This window comes from Schistocerca americana, chromosome X (assembly GCF_021461395.2).
Source record: "Schistocerca americana isolate TAMUIC-IGC-003095 chromosome X, iqSchAmer2.1, whole genome shotgun sequence".
Classification (NCBI taxonomy): Eukaryota; Metazoa; Arthropoda; class Insecta; order Orthoptera; family Acrididae; genus Schistocerca; species Schistocerca americana.
The window spans coordinates 869,155,939-869,177,674 of NC_060130.1; the positions used below are offsets into that span (position 1 = coordinate 869,155,939).

Sequence of the window (21,736 nt, forward strand, 5' to 3'; positions counted from 1 at the left end):
TGAAATCAATTTTTGAATCAATGATAAGATCTCAAGACTGTTGCTCACAGTATTTATGTATTCCATTTTGTTTTATAAACAAATTTGGTTGCTTTAGTTTCAAGTTGACTGTTGAAATAATTTAAAAAGAAGTTCTTGATCACTTAAGAAAATTAAGGAACTTTAATGAAATAGTTAATTTGAGATTGAATGAAGGAACTTAGGATGCTTTGATATGCTGAAGGGATTCTGACTTTGTTTCAGATAATTCGAAATCTTAAATACAACACTGTACTAGGAGAAAGATAGCTATTGTCAAAAGAGGTTTGAACCCTTTGACATTAGAAGTTACTCAGTTCAATGTTAAGATTCTTCTGGTCTGTTTTGTTTTAGGGCACAAAAACAACTGTGGTCATATGTGCCCATGTAAAAACTACAGAGCACAAAAGAGGATGAGTTGAAAAACAACTACACGCTAATTCCAATTGATGTACGAGAAGACAGCTAAAAAAAGGGACATGTAGAAAGGGCTATAAAATACAAAATAGAGAATCGGAGGTCCAGAACTAAAAATTAAATGGCCTTCACCATACTGCTACGATGGATAAAAAGTAAAACATGGTCAATGGATAAAAAATAAAACATGGTCAATGGATAAAAAGTAAAACGTGGTCAATGGATAAAAAGTAAAACGTGGTCAATGGATAAAAAGTAAAACGTGGTCGACAACCTGCGCATCGTTCGCCAAAATGGCCGATAACTCAGGTGGCAAACCCAATCAGGAACGTAAACGGTTACAAAATGGGCATTCTGTCAGAAAATGGTGGACAGTTAAAACTTCGGCACAAAGTGGTGGGGGAGCACACAGAGACTGACGGTCACCGAGAGTGTGAGCAGAGAACACAATTGGAAAGTCTGTGTCGTCGGATGTACTCCACGGCCTGATACAGGGTGAAGAGCTAGGCTGTAAATAATACTGAGCAGTGTGCCAGAAGCAGATACCAAAAACTGTCAGCACCAATGACGAAGGCACACCCGACACCAAGGTCAGTCCGAGAGCCATGAGTATACACAAAGGTACTATCGTGAATTTCCATGCAAAGGACATGAAACTGAAGGTGATAAAGCAAGGAACTCTCTCTCTCTCTCTCTCTCTCTCTCTCTCTCTCTCTCTCTCTCTCTCACTCACTCACTCACACACACACTCTCACTCACTCTCTGGGAAAGTTGCAGGTAGTGCGAAGTTAAGCCGCCGGAGCAAGTGGCAAAAGTGCACTCCAGGAGGTAACAGAGAAGACGGATTTCCACAGAAAACCATTTATGACATGGGTGGACAAAGTGACTAGACGGTCAACTGCAGAATGGTGTGCTCGAAATCCACACTGTGCAGTGGTTAGTAAATTGCAAGACTCGAGCCACCATACCAGCTAGGCATGAATCATACATTCCATCACCTTGCAAACACTGCTGGTCAGAGGGATTGGCCGGTAGCTAGAAGGAAGGTGTTTGTCCTTACCAGGCTTAGGTATGGGTATGACAGTGGCTTCACGCCAGCTTCCGGGAAACATGCCCTCTGCCCAGATTCATTTGTACATATTAAGCAGACAGTGCTTGTGCTCAAGAGAAAGGTGCTGCAGCATCTGAATGTAGACAGCGCGAAGGACTGGGATGAACTGAGAGCATGATCTAGCTCCCACATAGTGAAGGCGGCACTGTAGCACTCTGCAATGATGGTGATGAGTTGGGTTGAGGGGGCACTCGACATCACGATCATCAGCGCCCTGACGAAAAGTCAACATGAAATCTCATGGGTGGGGACGAAGGCTGTCCCACATGCAGAGCAGTTTATAACGTACTACAGTCTGCTGCCCTTCCCCACCAGTTTAGGGATGAGGCCTGATCACAAAATTTCACTAATCTGTTAACATTGGTATCGGTATCTGCGAGGCTGGTGGGCAGATCTCCAGCAAGACCAAGGGCTGCCCTATTATCAGTATACAGGACACACGTAGCAACAATATGCTGAACTGAAAGCGGCACGGCACAAACTTCAAAGACAGGTGGATCCTCCTCCTCCTCCTCCTCCTCCTCCTCCCCCCCCCCCCCCCAAAGGAGGAAGCCATTTGTGAAAGGGCTATGCCCGATGCGCAGTCTGGTACGCAAAACCTCCTCCTGGTGGTGAGGCTGACAAAGTCTGCCAATCTTTTGTGGTCGGTTTGAGCGACCGCAGTTTGTTGTCCGACACCTGCAACCATTCAGTCTACCATTGACACATGATGCATCTGTCAGAAAATGATAATAGCGTGCAAGAGGATGGGACATTGATGGACAGCACCATCCCAACATGCTTCTTCGGCAGCTTTATCAGCCATGTTGTTACCCTGTATACCAACGTGGCCAGGTACCGAGCAAAAGATCACCTTCTTGCCACGGCGTTGGAGCCGACGTAAGCTGTCATGGATGAGCTCAATCAGTGGGTCTACCGGATTCATTTGGTGAAGCGCTTGCAGTGCACTAAGAGAGTCAGAACAGACAAGAAAACTCTTACGCTAATGTCTGTGAACCCTCTCCAGTGCCATTAGAATGCCATATAACTCCACATCATAATTTGTAAATTGTTCTGGAAGATACACTTTAAAAAACCTATCAGGGAAAACTGCAGAACAACCAAGAGTGTTCCCCTGGTGGGATCCATCTGTATAAATAACAATAAAACTATGGTACATACTTAAAATAGACTAAAACAAAGTTGTAAAAACCATATCTCTAGTACAATTTTTCGGGTACTGCTTCAAGCTTAAAATCACTTTGGGCCTCCGAAGACACAAAGGCGGCAGTGCATTCCATCCCTGGGTGTGTATTTTCATGCCCGAGAGATCCAGATCCTTGTGGCAGGTCGTAGCACATATACCAAATGGCTGGGTCGTTTGAGGCCAATTCCTGAACAGTCATTCAAAGGCAGGTTGGAGCACTGAACTAAATGCCAATGAATGGGGTGAAGCTGAGATTTCCAGCGCCTGTTGAGCCAAAAGGATACGCTGCCGAATCCAGAGTGGTGGTTCACCAGCCACTGCACACGTACTCTGAACTGGGCTGGTACGAATGCCTCCAATCGATATCCGAATGCCCGCATGGTGGACAGCATCTAACATCCAGAGGTAGCAAGGATGGGCTGATCCATGGACCACACTGCCATAGTCTAAGCATGATCGAACAAATGCTTTATAAAACTGTAGGAGGCGGGACCTGTCAGCTCCCCATGTTTTTCCCCCAATGAATTTCAAAATGTTCAACAACTGGAAGCCCTTTGTTCGTAGGTCTTTCAGGTGTGGGAGCCATGTTAATTTTGAGTCAAATAATAAACCCAAAAGCGCACTGTCTTGAAAAAGTAAAATACGGTCCCCCTTTGTAAGCTCTGGTTGGTTAAAACTCTGACGAGCGCGATTAAAATTTACACACACAGTCTTCTCAGGTGAGAACCGAAAACCAGTTGTCTGGGTCCAGGTTCCCAGCCTCCTAATGATCAGTTGTAGCTGCCTTGTCGTCATATGATCAGAGGAAGAGTAGAAGACTGCAAAGTCATCCACAAACAAAAAGCATTTGACAGGGCTACTGACTGCAGAGGAAATGCTCTTGACAGCGATGGCAAACAATGTGACACTGAGGACACTGCCCTGGGGCACACCATTCTCCTGAACATAGCAATCAGATATGGCATCGTGAATGCGATAACAAAAACGCCTGTCCTCGAGAAAGGATTGGATCAGAAGTGGTAGGCGTCCACGTGGTTCCCATTCATGAAGTTGGCGAAGGATGTTTTACCTCTAAGTAGTGTCATATGCTTTTTCTAGGTCAGAAAACACACAAACTAAATGGTTTCGGCATAAGGAGGACTTCTGTATTGCCGTTTCCAGTAGAATTAACTTGTCCGGAATGGAACGGTAGCACCTGAAACCACAATGGGAGTGGCTCAGGTAACCTCGGGATTCAAGCAGCCGGATGAGGTGGCGGTTGACCATGTGTTCAAGAGTCTTACCCATACAACTAGTAAGGGTGACACTCCGATAACTGTTAGGGGCGCTACGGTCCTTACCTGGTTTCCAGAATGGAATTAAGATTGCCTCCTTCCAAGTCATGGGGTACTGTCCATCAAACCAAATCTGATTTAAAAAAGAGAGGAGCTGACCTTTCATTTCAGGGCACAGATGACGAAGCATGGTATAATGGATCTCATCAGGTCCTGAAGCAGTGTCTCTGGCTGCAGATAAAGCTGATTCCAGTTCCCACATGGAGAATGGAAGGTTGTAGACTACTTCATTACACGAGAAAAAAATTGAGTTTCCTGATCTCTGCAGTCCGACAGAATACCTGAACAGCAGGAGCTTGTCTGGATGACTTAGTAACTATAAACAAGTGTTCAGCTAAAATGTGAGCCATCTCTTCTGGCATGTCCACCAAGACCCCATTATTTGACAAGGCCATAAGGGGATGTGGACTACCCTTGCCTGAAATCCATCTTACTGATTCCCAAACATGCGCAGCGGAAGTGGACCGATTAATGGAAGTCTTTACCTCCAGGAAGCCCTCTTCCATTCTTTGATCACTCGCCTTGCATGTGCTCTCGCAGACCTGAAGACCTGAAGATTTTCTGTAGTTGGACACTGTTTGAAGTTCTAAAGAGCTGTCCGTCTGGCCTTGATTGCCAATCGACAGTTGTCATTCCACCAAGGTACAGACCATCGTCTGAGGTGGTTACTAGACCTGGGGAGGGACTCTGTGGTAGCCCTTTGGATCTCAAGAGTGATATGGGCCATCGCCTCTTGTGTACAATCCTTTTGTTCAAAAATAGCCTGTCGACTGTACTGTAACCAATTTGCCCTTTGTATCATCCACCTGCTTAGTCTCCTGTTGTCACTGTCGTAGGCGGCAGACAAATCCACACTGGGAAGTGGTCACTAGAATGTAAATCTGGAGCCACTTCCCCCTGAACTGAATCTGCAATAGCTGAGGAACAAAAGCAAAGATCAATAGCTGAAAAGACCCTGTAGCTGTGGAGAAGTGAGTCATCTGACCCGCATTCAAAAGGCAGATATCCTCAAAATGGATGAGTTGCTTGATCAGCCAACTCCTGGAGCAAGTAGTAGCCTAGCCCCACAGCAAATTGTGGGCATTGAAGTCCCCCCCCCCCCCACAAGAAGGGATGGGCACAGGAGTGTCTGGAAAGGTCTGCCAGTGCATCCGCATTCAAAGTGTCATAGGGGAGGGGAGGGGAGGGGAGGGGAGGGGAGGGGAGGGGAGGGGGCAGGTAGGTACAAAGAACCTGTGATAGCAAACTGTGAGAAAACTTTCACAGTAATTGCTTGGATGGTCGTGGTAACAGGGACAACAGAGAAGTGGTATCTGTCATCAAGAAAAATAGCCACTCCACCTTTAGCCCTGCCTACAGTAGTATCATCTTTCCTGTACATGTGGTAGCCCCGTAATGTAGGTGTGTCTGTGACTAAGATGCGTTTCTTGTAAGCAGATGCAGAAAGGTTTATCCGGGACCAACAGCTGCAATTCTTCTAATTGTGAGCGATATCTATTCAAATTCCACTGCAACACCGAAGCCCCTATGGAAACCATTGGGTAGCAATGGTGTTTCTTTCCTTTCTCCCTCGGAGGTGGTGATTTACTGGGTAGGTCAGGGGGAACGTTAGCCGGTTCCGCGTTCTCTACTTCTTCTGACTGGAAGTTCATATCTTCAAGAGCATAGTCGCCATCAGAAAGGGAGAGCGCTCGTCGTTCTGAAGGCTTACCTACTGCTTTCGTGGACTTAGAACTACTTTTAGAACGATGTTTTTCTTTACTGACAGGAGGAGGAGGCTGCCTGGGTTGCTGGGATGGCTTAGGTGGCTTCTGAAGTTGGGGAGCGGTATGTGGCTACTGCTGATGGCTTCCGAGGGACATCAGTTGCAAGTGGAGCACCAACGACATGGACGCTAGCAGGGTGAAGATATCACTTGGCGACATCCTCGAAGAGGATCTTCAAATTGGTGAAGAAGACCATGCTACCTTAACATTAGGTGATTTCAAAACCTCAGAGTTGAATTTGAGGTCGCATATCTGCAGAGCCATGTCCTTCATGGAGGAACATGTAGCCAGAACAGAATTAAACGTGCCAGACTGTAGAATGCAGGGTTTGTGACTAGCCAATAACTTGCGAGCGACGGGGTATGGCACTGTTTCCTTTACCCAGATTCCAGAACAGCCTGCGCATCAAGATACACAGGACAATCTCTAGAGAAGGAGGCGGCATAGCCGTCATTGCAGTTCATACAGTGGGGAAAAGGAGGTGAACAGTTGCCCTCATGCGCACCTCTACTGCAGGTTTCATATTTGGCTGGTTGTCGACAAGACATAGTGTAGTTGAAATGATGACACTGGTAGCAGCACATTTGGTTCAAAATGTACGGTCGGACTGTGGTAATTTCATAGCCTGCTTTGATCTTGGACGAAAGCACCACTATCAAAGTCGAGAAGAAGAGTGGGATGGAGGAGGGGGGGGGGGGGGGGGGGGGACGGCACTAAGGAGGAACCTACCTTTTTCAACACCCGATGGATGGCAATGACACCCTGATAAGAGAGGTACGTTTGAATTTTGGCCTCGGTCAGACCGTTGAGCAGCCTAATATAAATAACACCACAGGAAAAATTCAGAGTTCTAAGGGCCTCGACATGAACAGGATACCCACAGAGAAGCGAGGTGGCAAGCAGTAGTGTGCTTGAGAATCCAAAGTAGCTTCCAAAAGTAAAGTACGATTCTGTAAACAATAGCATGATTTCATAGGGCTGGCAACTGCATCAACACCTTTCTGAATAATTAACAGGTTTACCGCTGTGAAGGACTGACTGTCTTCAGTACATGAAACCCCTACAAACTGTGCTGCACCTGGAAGGGTCTTTGAATCCATAGCCTCAGTCCATTTACATTTCGTAGTCGCTGAGTGTGAAGATGATTGGCTCATTACGAGAAAATCCCCCATGATTGCCAGCGTCTCTGATGGCATGCTACTTCCAACTGGGAGGCCCCTTCACAAGGGGGCACACCCGCCTTAGGTGATTGTTCACACCTCAGGTCACATCTCCCGAACACCTGACAGAGGGACCAATCAGCATTTTGGGAAGGTAGCAGCTCAGGCAATCACCCCTCCCTGGGCCTGGCCTGTACCAGGGGGTATGTGCAATTGTTGACCCAGGGCTGGGAATTACACATTACTCAGTCACCTGTGATGCATCAGAGGCATAGACCAGCCTTCAGGCCCGCACAGGGAGTAAGAAGAAAAAAAGAGGAACGTCAAGTGTCAAAGTTGAGGAAGGACAGAAGAAGGGAAACAAAGAAAGGGAAACGGAATGAAAAACAGTGGAGAGACTGTTGTTCTGTCAGAGACTGACAATGTGGAACATTCCCAATAACACCCCAGACATGTTCCCCAAGGGAGAGGAAAAAGAAGAGCAAGAGGAGAGACACGCAGCACGGAAGGGAAAAGATGCTGCAAAGGCTGGGGCCCTATGGTAGCCAAGCACAAACCCACCGAAGAGTGGCGAGCCCCGTGGCGGGGGCCTCTGTGATAGAGAAATATCTGGGTATTTACTGTTTGTATGAAGGCCTCCCAGAAGCAATGTATGTACATAAAATTATTTACTTTTTCTTAATGTCTTTTTAACATAAAAAGATGAGCCTTTTTATGGGCCTCTAATAAATTTGACTACCCATTTGACAAAATTGTGGCTACGTCCTTGGAATATATTAAGCGTTTCGTGCCTGTAAATATATGCTCTAACTCACTCTATACGCAATGCTAATCTAGAAGTGCATGCTCAAAAGTAATGCCTCTGAATTTTTTTATGTAAAAAATCAAAGTTCTTTAAATAAAACAAACATTTTACATATTTATTTTTCATATCTATATATTTTCATCCCACTGCCACTAGAGAGCTCCAAATTTTAGCATGTAACATGGTGGCCTGTAACACAACTATATCAGTGTGTGAGAAATGGTACACGTAATCGAGTTTTGACTTCAAAAACTTCATCGACACATGGAACACCCTCTCCTTTACCGATTTTCACCTTTTTCTGAAACTTAAAGAATGCCTTCAAGGACCTCACTTTGATAGTGATGAAGTGTTGCAAGCAGAGGTGAGGTTGGGGCTCTGTGAACAAAGTCAAACATTCTACATTGATGGTCCTAACAAACTGGTCTTTCGCTGGGAGAAATGTGTGTGTCACCAACGTATGTTGAGAAATAAATACAGGAACATGAAGAACAAAGATGCACAATATTAATACAGTTCATTTTATTTAAAAAGATTTAAGAGTTTTCACATAAATTCAGCAATTAGTAAGTAATTTCCAGCTTACGCACAGTGCTAGAAATAAACAAAAATTCATGCTTCCAGCCCCAACCTACAGTTATTTACCCAAACCACATAGTACATAAAAAATCTAGGATAGATTGCTGAAGAGAGAATTGTACAGTGTGTTAGTCCAAAAGTGCTATTGCACAGGAGAGGAATTCTTGAATGACAGTGTCATAATTTGAGCAGGATATAGCAAACAGAACTGAAATATGTAAACCTACAAATTCTGTTTTAACAATGATTTGGTTTTCATATAGCGTGTGAAATTAAATAATTATTAAAGGTAGATTCTACAACGCCAAAGTATCTTAAAACTAGAATTTAGCATAGTATAATGTTGATTAGCCTCCTTCACAACAAATCACCAATTTAACTTTAATTTTATGAAACAAAGTTCTGATTTCAAATCATACGGTTTCTCCTACAGTGCTGTTGAACTAGCACCTCTGGGAGAATGGATATGGCAAGGAGTTGGGCTTCCCTTCCAGGGTCATTACTTGAATGGAATTACTCCATTCTTTTGTGGATATTGCTCTTTACATGAAACGGAGGTTTCATGCTAACGTCCTGAAACCTACAATGTTTTCATTCCTCTTGTATAAATCAACTAGAAGAAAAGTGTTCATTTTATGTGAAACATTTAGTTTCAGATAGTTATATGGAAATTCATAGAGAGATACCTGTATTTTTATCCCTCATATTCGTGCCCTATAAGAAACAGATGAATGAAAATGGCAGAATCAGTTAACAGAACAGCTGCATCCATCAAGTCTATCATGAGTAAAGACACACTGATAGTGACAGACATTTTTTGATACTGTTAGAATATACACTTCCTATCATGTAAACGCAGAAACTTCAGCAGAATTTTCCAATAACACAAGTAGCAAATGATCGGTATCAATGAATACTAAATTAATAAACTAAGGTTACTGAAAGAGATCAAACTCTACTAACTGTCTAAACCAAAACAATGTATTCCAGACAAATTTCCTTATAGGTGTACTTACCTCTTGAACTTGAAGGAAAATAGATGATAAGTATCACAATATCTAAAGCGATACACAAGACATTCAGCATCAGTGCCTGAAATAACAAATCAGCATAAAAAGGTTGGTTTTAACACCAAAGAAACTATGTTACATATTCAGTGACAAACATTTCTTATGTACATGAAAATACATTCATAAATGAGAAAGCTCTTGCTACTTTGTAGGAACCAGCTACTAAGAAAGCACATGCAGATTAAATCTTTTTGGGTCTAAAGATAATATAAAAGTAGTACGGCAACTGTTTGTATGAGGGTTGGAACTTTAATAGTGGCAACTATTTATTTACAACCTAAACACAATAGACACATGTTTCATAGTTTTACTGCCCTATAAAGTTGTCACCAGCATTGTGTATAACCCTTTACCAGTGAACTGGAAGTCATAGGATACCCTTTGCAGTGGCAGTTGTATTGACAGTTCGGGTGGAGCTGTCTATTGCCTGACAAATATCTAACAGCTGTGAAGCGAATGCTATGAAGTGCCTCCTTCAATTTAGGAATAAAGTTGTAGTCACATGGGCTTAAGCCTGTGGAGTGTGGTGGGTGGTACAGCACTTTCGAGCCAAATCAGTCATAATTTGCATCGTATGTGCATGAGCATTGTCCTCCAAAATGATGGGCAGGTCCTGCAGAAAGTGTTGCTGCTTCTTTCTCAAAGGTGGTTGCAGGACCCAACCAATGGCTGCTTCACAACCCGTGACATCTGGTCCCTTCACCCCAGCACCAGCTTTTCTGAACTACATAGATAGGAGTTACCCTTTCAACACATCCCACATTCTTGTAATCCAGATGGCATCAATCTGTGCTAACCACCTGCACACTCTCCCCCCCCCCCCTCCCCCCCCCCCCCCCCAGTCTCCTCTTCCTCCTTCGTGCCACCCTATCCCATTGAAATCCCTTACATTATCATCAACATGCACTGCAAGAATTCTCCAGTTAAAATGTCTACGTGTTGCATTTCTCTCTCACAAACCTACTGCTCCCTCCAAGCTATGAGTCACCCTTTTCCAAACCTCCTTCATGTTCCCATCTCTCATTCCCTCACTCACTCCACACAACACAACCCATCACCCCAGTTTACAGTCTACCTGGACTGCAGACAGAGAGAGAGAGAGAGAGAGAGAGAGAGAGAGAGAGAGAGAGAGAGGTGGGGGGGGGGGGGGGGATGGAGAGGGTGCCTTTTGTAGGCCAATTTGAGGTTGTCTCCCAGCTTCATAGACTATAAGTGTGTCATACCAAACTTCATTTCTACTTGCCTTGTATCACTGTGGTACACTGAAAACAGCTAGATGGGCAAAATATGTGGTGGGATAGTCCAGCAATGGTACACAAAGAAACAAATTGTATTTAATTTCACACTGAAACTGGAGAACAGTAAAGTAAGAATATCACCAAAGCAAGATGATATTAATTTCAACTCAAACGGCAATCATTTTTCACCAGCATTGACGCAATGAAGTGGCGACTAAAGAGAACTTTAACAGGTAGGATATATGCTTTTTGAAACTCCGAATTAGACTAATTCTACACTATAGAAGGAGTAAGTAAAAACATAACATTTGGGAAAAAAGCTCAAGCCATCAAAATTTACTAGAAGTCTGAAACTATACAAAAATTTTTAGGCTTCATTTTGATAAAAGACATTTATAGTTAATTGCTTTTAGAAGTTATGTCTATTATACAGCTTTTTGTCTCCAGTCACATGCAAAATATCTAGTCAACCAGATAGAAAACAACCTTAAGAAAAATTCACTTATAGGAAATAAAATTACTGCAGTCATGTATGTCCCAACTTACCATTTCTGTTGCATCAGAAGATTCCTTGTCCTTAATAGCCCAGAAAAGAGCAATGAAGAATAGAAGTGAGTAAAAGAAATATGAATCTGGACACCAGTCGCCTTGTAAGGCCCTGAAAGTGAAGGGACGTGCATACTTTAATTGCCCGGCTAGCAGTGTTAGTAACTAGAATATCAAACAACTGTTGTGTAAATTGTCTAGCAGCATATTCACAAACTTCCTTTAAGTTGATTAGGAATGGAGGCTATTGTTAAAGCATTTTAGAATGGTAACATTAAGAACAATGGAGTCTACTCACCATGTTGATAATATGAAGTGTATAATAAATATAACCTGAAAATGAAATACCCATGATTTTAGTACAAAATTCTCCAAAAACCAAACAAATCTTTTAGCTTGTTACTTTCTACAAATGTTTATAATTCTATAATTAATGCATATCATTTTAACCAGTGTAATGGTATGACATCCTTATGTTATGGATGTGAAGGTGCTGGTGGCAGTATTACCACTCAAATTTGAGCGAATTAAAGAAAGGCACGATGAAAGATTAGTGTTTTTCCATCAACAATGACACCATTAGCAATGAAGCAGAAGCTTTAAGATTTGGAAGGAAATCTATTATTTTTCAAAACATGATCCCCACATTTATCTCAACTAATTTTAGAAACCACAAAAAACTGAAATTTGGATGGCTGGATACAAGTCTTAATAGAGCTCCTCCCAAATGCAAGGCCATTGTCGTATTCCCTATTGGTTAAAGATGGTCTATAAAAAAAAGGAACATAAAATGTTAAGTATGGACAATTCCTAAAGAGTCTCAATCACAAAATATTTTCATGGTTGGAAGAGGAATGGTAAGGTATGACAAGCAAGTGTATGAGTTACAAAATTATTTTGCATGCTGCTCATACTAAGAGGGGTTGCAAGCAAGTTTACACAGCCTTTCACCACCCTGAGCATACGTATTGTAAATACAGTTGGTCCAAAAATGTCACTGTGTCTAACAATATTTCTTCATAGTGCCCAACAGTTCATACTCATTTTTACACAAGATAGCTCCACAAACCACATAGCATACATCTACAATCATGTTAATATTGTATGAACACACTATAAAACCAGATCTTACAACCTGTGGGTTATGCAATATCACCTGTCTTTTTTGACCACACATGATAGGCCACTCACATCTCTGTGGAAGAAGAATCATTTAAACACACCGGTAGCATGAGTCTGACTCTCCAGGACACACCATCTTCCTATAGGTTCCACTATAGATGATGTCTTTTTAAGATGCTGCACTCTGAGCTCCAGCCCAGATCTCCGAGGACTTGCAGCCAGACCCCCAACTACGAACTTGCGCGACACTACTGATATTCAGTAATAGAAAATAATTGTCAGTGTTCGATCAACATTACTGTACAGACAATTCAGTAACCGTATGAGTATTAAAATGTAACAGAGAAAACAGGAGACTTAAGTTATGAGTAATTGAAGTTACTTTGTACATAGTGTAAAAAATACTCATGTTATTTATTGACTGTCTGTAGTGCCTACACCATCTTTTACAACTACAGACAATGGGTTACACACCCTAAAATTTTTTATACACCATGTCTTTAAGTGTGGCAACACAACAGCCTGACTGAAAATGCCTGTAACTTTGGACACACTAATTTTCTAGAATGTTTAAAAACATCAGTCTGTGAAAAGTTTTCAGAAGGACAATTCACACAGGTGTTTATAGATGTAATAGCACTAAGCACTACTGAAGGGGTTGTTTTTTTTTTTTTTTTTTTACACAAAACTTCTCAGTTGCTACTTGTGTGGAAAAACTAGTTCTATAGCCATCTCTTGTTTGGCAGGGGGTGGGGGGGGGTCACGTTAACACAACATTACTCTACAATCATGGGACTGCAGACAAATACACTTTAAAACACATACTAGTGTGCAGCTGACATCTTCCCTGCACTGTTAGTGAGAAACACTATGATAATTGCTCAGTCAAGTACAAACCTTCCCTGGTGTGAAGATGGACAATGGCTTCTTGCCGAAGTTTGAGACATTAACAAATTTCATTGTAACTTTCTATTGAATCACAAAATGCAGATAATGAGAAATCCTCCTGCTAACTGAACTAATCCACATTACAAGAAAACAGACACTTCCAGGAAATCCTGATCACCCCTTGTGCTGTGGAAAGTTTGCTGGAACAATCTATGGAGTACAGAAACTGTTGCCATGGTTGTCTTGCCCTCTTTAGTTCAATCTACCTCTCAGAAAGCCAAGATGATCTATGTAATTAAAGAATCTGAAAACATTTTTATCTAATCTGGAAAATTACTCTTGCGAGAACAGCCAACCAATGTTGAACTGCCTTACAGGCCTTCTCTGAAGAGGTTTATGGCACGAACCTTTTTAGCCCGAGTTTCTTTATCTTTATTTTATAGAGATGCACAGGATTTACTGTTACAAGCCGTATACATCCACGGTTTTGACACACATTTGCAGACACAGAGATTGTAGAGGTGGTGCGGTAGGCTGAGAGAGAGAGAGAGAGAGAGAGAGAGAGAGAGAGAGAGAGAGAGAGAGAGAGAGAGAGAGACTGTACCCTTACATGCCAATACTATGGCCAAACCAACAAGATTTATCAAAATGCCTTTCGTTTCATGTATGTCATAGCTTGAGGCATATGAATACAACAGTAGTGTGCTCTATGATCACTGGTGAATTCCATGGTGGAATTGCTACTATAGTTTTCAGCAACTCTGACACAGTGTCCCAATGCAGACTGTTGATAGGGGTCTGAGCATATGGATTATGTTACTATTCATCTGAGTTGCTTAAATATTAAGTAATAGAACCCAATACATTTGCCTCCAAAGGCAGTGTTCAGAGACATGGGTATCATCAGGAGCGGCCCAGGAAAGTGTGGTAGGACTGCTCTTATTCTCTACTGGTGAATCCAGCAATGCTTCACAATTACTAAGTATCTATGGGAATTGGATATATTATCTAATCACCTTCTCCACCCTCTCCCTGCCCATCTTCTCCTCCCATTCTCTCCACTGCTCCTTCCCCTCTCTATGTCTATCTGTCCACCTCCTCCTCTCCCCTCTCTATCCATCATCTCCACCTCCTCCACGTACATTTCCTGCCGCCCCCTGTCCACCTTCTCTCCCTGAATATACAATGTTTGTTTAAAATATATATCATGAGAATTAAAATATATGGCAGAAACAATTTGTCTAATGGTTTGGTGCCCTCATATCGTAATTAAAACTGACTGTGAGAAACAAAACCACACATTTTCACAGCAGAGCACAGTGCAGCATTTTCTTCCTCGCAGTCTGTTTTAACAGAATACCTGTACATCGTTGTTTAAATAAATATATAGCCCATGTCAGTCTGAATGTTTATTAGGGTACCATATACAAATTTTATGGTAAATTGGTCAGTCGGTCGAGAATATTTTAAGACCTGCCAACAACATTTCCCTGTTTGTGTTATATATATAACACACACACACACACACACACACACACACACACACACACACACCTATGTCTGTCCGGAAGTTTATTACGGTACCATGTAAAACTGTATAAAGTAAATCAGTCAAGAAATTTGATATTTTGGGAACAATGTTTCCCCTTTTTATACATCCATCTCAATGTTCAGAGTATCACAAAAAGTCTGAAGTAAATCAGCCAAGTACTTTGAGATTTTTGCTAATAACATTGCCTCTGTATATTAGATTATACATATATACCATATATATTAAAAAGAAATATGTAGCCTATTTTCATCTCAATGTTTGTTAAAGTATCATGTATGTATCTGCAGTAAATTGGTCACCTACTTTTCTAGTAATTTGGTAACATCATTACATGGCGACTTGTCTTTACACAGTAACTAGCAAACCCAGCAATGATTTGCAACTGCTACATACATATGGAAATTGGATATACATCCTAATCCTCTTCTCCTCCCTCTGTGTCCACTTGACGACGACGACGACGAACCACCCCCTCCCATCTGTCCATAACCTTATCCACCATCCGCCTGTTTCCTTCTGCCTCATCTCTCTCCATCTCCTCCTCCCATCTCTCTGTCCATTTCCTCCTTCCCCCTCTCTACGTCCCCCCCCCCACCTGTACATCTCTTCTTCCCTCCTCTCTCCGACCTTGAGCCTCAATTACTGTCATTGCAAATTTGTATTCTGTAGTATTATTCAAATCATAAACCCGTAAGCTACGTACACAACCTTTCTGTTTTCTACGAAAACAGACAGTGAGGAAGGAAACAAAATAACTGTGAGGATGAAAACAAAATTATGCATTGTTGGGCATACTAGTTTTTAAAAATTATATATAATGAGAAAGAATACATATGGGAGAAAGAAGTTGTTTGACTGTGAGAATGGAAACAAAACCGCACAGTTTCACAGCAGAACACTTCACAGAAAACCTGTACATTTCTTTTTAAAAAATATGTAGTCCATATCTGTCCCAATGTCTATTAGAGTACAATGTAAAAGTAAATCGATCAAGGACTTTGAAATTTTGGAAAGAATGTTTCTTCTTTATGTATCAAATATATATTGATATATTAAAAAAAATATACAGCCTATGTCCGTCCAAATGTTCATTACCGTATCATGTAAACACTAAAAGTAAACTATGAGATTTCTGATAACAGTGTTACCCCTTTATTTATTACATATATATTTAAAATATATGCCCTATGTCTGTCTGAACGTTTATTAGAGCATTGTGTAACAATTTGAAGTAAACCAGTCAAGAACTTTTACATAAATGATGTGGCAGACAGGGTGAACTGCTGTTTCCTCACGACACTGTGGTATGTGGGATGGTGTCGCCCTTGAGCGACTGTAAGGGGATACAAGATGACTGACAGAATTTCTACTTGTGACGAATGGCAGCTTGCTCTAAATGCAGAAAACATTAAGTTACTGCAAATGAGCAAGAGAAACAATCCAACAATGTTCGATTACAGCATTAGTAATGTGCTACTTGACAGTCACAGTGATTCAGTATAACACTGCAAAGCGATATGAAATGGAAGAGCATATCAGGTTGGAAGTCGGGTAGGTGAATGCTCAACTACATTTTATTGGGAGAATTTTAGTTAAGTGTAGCTTATACATCAACAACATGGCATCTAGAACACTAGTGCCACCCATTCTCGAGTACAGTTTTAGTGTTTGGAATCTCCACCATATCTGATTAAAGGAAGACATCGAAGGAATTCAGAAGCACGCTGTTAGATTTCTTACTGATACATTCGATCAGCACCCAAGTTTTACGGAGATGCTTTGGGAACTCTAATGGGAATCTGCGAGGGAAAGACAATGCTCTTTTCACAATATTGTGAAAATTTAGAGAAGCGGCATTATCAGCATTCGAGGCCAACTGCAGATCAATTCTACTGCTACCAACGTACATTTTATGTACAGACTACAAATATAAGATGAGGGAAATTGGGGCTCATTAAACAGACATTCATTTTCTCTTTGCACTATTTGAGAGTGAAGCAGGAAAGGAAATGACTAGTGGTATGTGGTACCCTCTGTCATTCACTGTATGGTGGCATGCAGAGTATGGATGTAGATGTACTCTACATTCCTTTGTCTCATTTTTAATAAGTCACAACTAAGGTGCAAACTATTATGCCAGACGAATTAACACTCCTCAACTCTGTGCTGGGTTCTTAGATTTACTTCTGGAGGAGGCCTATTTGTGGAATAAAACGTATACTTGACTCTGAAACAATCTATGTACACAGGACTGTCACATGTATTTGTTATTGCCTTTGAACACTAAGTTATCCCTCAATACAGTACAAGATAATAGCATCTTCTCTGAAAGTTCAATTGACAAACTTCGCTACATAGTTCTAAGACAACTCCAACACTGCTGGCTCCATAATGTGACGCCGCTGCAGTCTTCACTGATGATTGCAGACCACCCCGACATCTCTCATTATCGTCTCATCCGGCAGCGCCTATGTTTACTTGTGGTTCCATCGCAAGGTACCAACTTTGCCACGGACCCTCACACAAATAGTGTCCCAAATGTTGGAAACTGCAGAGTGTTCAGCAAATACAACTATTCACTAATTTGGGGAGCTGATCTTGAGGTTGGGTTTTTTTTTTAGGGAGGTTGATAAGTTTATGATCAAGTTTACTGACTGTATTATCCCATTCTCTGTAACAAGTACCAGTCTGGTACAATGGCGACCTGTGATTGCAGAGTGTGCTCAGTAAATTATGATTCTATTGGATTGATCTGATAAGCCTCCTGTTCACCAACATCAAGTTTCTCAATTCTTAACACTTCTGCATCCAGTAAAAATAACAACCTGCAAAGCAAGTTGATGGCAGATACAGTATTTTGAGAAATTATGCTGGCATTAATGGTTGCATACAACAATAATGCAGGACCTCCATCCAATGGAAAAAACCATGAAAATACTATTGAATTGCTGTCCTTTACCTTATAGAAACTACAATCTTATTAAGGTCCCTGTAGGACTCTCTATGAAGCATTGATATTTACAGGATGTGTGTACCACAATAAGACAAGCAAATGTTTTGAAACACAGTTAATGTCTCATTAGTACTGAATGGGTCACCATAAATTAGATTTTAATGTTGAAGACATGAAAACAGCAGGTTTACCTTCTGCAACACCACTTCTTGTATGAAACATTTTAAGTAAGCAGTAAAAGCAGTGGGCTGAACATCATTTGCCACAATAAAACTTGGCACAAGATATATGACACCATACCACATCAAATATCTCACCTGAAAAACAGCAAGAAAGTGCTAACAAAATGCTAGAACATTTACTGATACAATATTATCTTCTCCCATAGCTAAACTGTGAGCTGTTTACAAACATTACTCAGATTGGTTTGAGGCTCAACTATCACCACCACCTTCGGTTACAGGAGTAGTTTAAGTAAATCCAAAGTAAACAAACTTAATGTCAAGCTTGGAGCCTTGGGTCTAAAAGAGACAAACTTATAATTCCTGGATGTGACAGTGTAAAGGTACTTGACATGGGAAAATTAGATAAATAATATTTGTCATAAAGTGAGAAAGTATATTTCTAATGAGAGAAATGCCATTGATATCCTTTCACCTTGAATTTAAATTCCACTCTTGAACCTTTATTTTATTTCCCTCACGGCTTCTTCGAAGTCAAGATTGAACAGTAGGGGTGAAAGACTGCATCCCTGTCTTACACCCTTTTTAATTTGAGCACTTTGTTAAATTATGTTTAAATTGACATTTTGTAAAATTGTTAAAACACTTATGATGTAAATTTTAATTTAAAGGAATGCAGTGCTTTACTATGCCATCTTCAGGCCCCTGACCAACGTATAGGAAGAATCTACCTCTGTTGTGATCAAAACACAAGCCAGCAATAGAGGTATTAGTATATACTTGCTACAGTGATCACTCCAACTATCAACTGCCAGTGATGCATAGAGAGTGAGTGAGTAATTCGGATGAAGGTCTTCCTGGTCAATCCATTTTCCATATTTAGAGATGGCAGATTTTGCAAGCCATCTTTCGAAACACTGCTTATAACAAATGAAGTGTCCTCTGCATACATGACAGCATCTACTTTAGACATATCTTTTACATCTAAAATAAAGATTAGCCAGCTAAGTACTGATTTTTAAGGTACTCCATATTTAACAAATTCAAAATCTCGATAGACTTCTATGATGAATTGTTCAAATTTTATGAAAAGGATAGTCGCTATATTGTTACATTCCATCTGGGATTTTCCACAGTTTGTTCAAATTTATTGTTATTTCTGTACACTGTTCTCCATTTTCCATTAACAATATTATGATATCAGTCCGATTATGCCTTACACCACAACACTTACACTTATTATCAAATAAGCTGTTGCTTACACAATCAAAGGCTTTTGAAAGGTCAAGAAACATATCACAAACTCTTGTTGGTCTAGTGCTTTAGTTACATACACTGTGAATTCAGCTATTACTGTGTAGCTGAATCCTTCCTAAACTCATGCAGCACATCATTAAGAGTCCCACATTTTTCTATAAAATTTGCTACTCTCTCTTTAATTACACTTTCCACTATTTTAGACGATGCAGGTGTAGTAATTATTGGCTGATAATTTCCTGGATCTTCCTTGTTGCCTCCTTTGAAAACTTTGTTGTTTTCAATCTAGAGACTGGTTTGATGCAGCTCTCTATGCTACTCTATCCTGTGCTGCACCTCCCAGTACCTACTGCAACCTACATCCTTCTGAATCCGCTTATTGTATTCACCCCTTGGCCTCCCTCTACGATTTTTACCCTCCATGCTGCCCCCCAATACTAAATTGGTGATCCTTGATGCCTCAGAACATGTCCTACCAACCGACCCCTTCTTCGAGTCAAGTTGTGCCAATAACTCCTCTTCTCCCCAATTCTATTCAATACCTCCTCATTAGTTATGTGATCTACCCATCTAATCTTAAGCATTCTTCCGTAGCACCACATTTTGAAAGCTTCTATTCTCTTCTAGTCTAAACTATTTATCGTCCATGTTTCACTTCCATACATGGCTACACTCCATACAAACACTACCAGAAACTACTTCCTGACAAATCTATACTCTATGTTAACAAATTTCTCTTCCTCAGAAATTGCCATTGCCAATCTATGTTTTATATCCTCTCTACTTCAACTATCATCAGTTATTTTGCTCCCCAAACAGCAAAACTCATCTACTACTTTAAGTGTCATTTCCTAATCTAAACCCCTCAGCATCACCTGATTTAATTTGACTACATTCCATTATCTTTGTTTTGCTTTTGTTGATGTTCATCTTATATCCTCCTTTCAAGGAAGGCACTGTCCATTCCGTTCAACTGCTCTTCCAGGTCCTTTGCTGTCTCTGACAGAATTACAATGTCATCAGCAAACCTCAATGTTTTTATTTCTCCTCCATGGATTTTAATACCTAAGCCGAATTTATCTTTTGTTTCCTTCACTGCTTGCTCAATATACAGATTGAATAACATCGGGGATAGGCTACAACCCTGTCTCACTCCCTTCCCAACCACTGCTTCCCTTTCATGCCCCTCAAATCATAACTGCCATTTGGTTTCTGTGCAAATTGTAAATAGTCTTTCGCTCCCTGTAATTGCCCCCTGCCACCTTCAGAATCTGAAAGAGAGTATTCCAGTCAACACTGTCAGAAGTTTTCTCAAAGTCTACAATTCCAGAAATGTAGGTTTGCCTTTTCTTAATCTATCCTAAGATAAGTCATAGGGTCAGTATTGCCTCATGTTTCCAACATTTCCACAAAATCCAAACTTATCTTCCCCAAGGTCAGCATCTACCAGTTTTTCCATCCATCTGTACAGAATTCATGTTAGTATTTTGCAGCCGTGACTTATTAAACTGATAGTTCGATAATTTTCACACCTGTCAACACCTGCTTTCTTTGGGATTGGAATTATATTCTTCTTGAAGTCTGAGGGTATTTCGCTCATCTCCTACATCTTGCTCACCAGATGGTAGAGTTTTTCCAGGGCTGGCTCTCCCAAGGCTATCAGTAGTTCTAATGGAATGTTGTCTACTCCCAGGGCCTTGTTTCAACTTAGGTCTTTCAGTGCTCTGTCAAACTCTTCACGCAGTATCATATCTCCCATTTCATCCTCATCTACATCCTCTTCCATTTCCATAATATTGTCCTCAAGTACATCGCCCTTGTATAGACCTTGTAAGTACTCCTTCCACTTTTCTGCTTTCCCTTCTTTGCTTAGAACTAGGTTTCCATATTCATACAAGTGGCTCTCTTTTCTCCAAAGGTCTCTAATTTTCCCGTAGGCAGTATCTATCTTACCCCTAGTGATATAAACCTCTACATCCTTACATGTGGCCTCTAGCCATCCCTGCTTAGCCATTTTGCACTTGCTGTCGATCTCATTTTTGAGATGTTTGTATTCCCTTTTGCCTGCTTAATTTGCTGCATTTTTATATCTTCTCCTTTCATCAATTAAATTCAATATTTCTTCTGTTACTCGAGGATTTCTTCTAGTCCTTTTTTTACCTACTTGATCCTCTGCTGTCTTCACTACTTCATTCCTCAAAGCTACCCATTCTTTTACTGTATATCTTTCCCCCATTCTTGTCAATCATTCCCTAATGCTCTCCCTGAAACTCTCTACAACCTCTGGTTCTGTTAGTTTATCCAGGTCCCATCTCCTTGAATTCCCACCTTTTTGTAGTTTCTTGTTTTAATGTACAGCTCAAAACCGATAGATTGTGGTCAGAGTCCACGTCTGCACCTGCAAATGTCTTACATTTAAAACCTGTTCCTAAATGTCTGTCTTACCAATATATAATCTATCTGAAACCTTCCAATATCTACAGGCTTCTTCCATGTATACAACCTTCTTTCATGATTGTTGAACCAAGTGTTAGCTACGATTAAGTTATGCT

General features: G+C 41.0%; 1 protein-coding gene across 3 annotated transcripts in view; it reads right to left on the reverse strand.

Annotated features, from left to right (window-relative positions):
- The window catches only part of LOC124556474 (type-1 angiotensin II receptor-associated protein), a 92,667-nt gene that overhangs the window by 56,298 nt on the left and 14,633 nt on the right, over positions 1–21,736 (reverse strand). For all 3 annotated transcript variants that reach the window (XM_047130429.1, XM_047130430.1, XM_047130428.1), the window contains exons 3-5: positions 11,529–11,563; positions 11,231–11,342; positions 9,393–9,468 (exon numbers count right to left, since the gene is read on the reverse strand). In XM_047130429.1, coding sequence (XP_046986385.1) covers positions 9,393–9,468; positions 11,231–11,342; positions 11,529–11,563 — 223 coding nt within the window. The remainder of the gene's footprint in view (positions 1–9,392; positions 9,469–11,230; positions 11,343–11,528; positions 11,564–21,736) is intronic.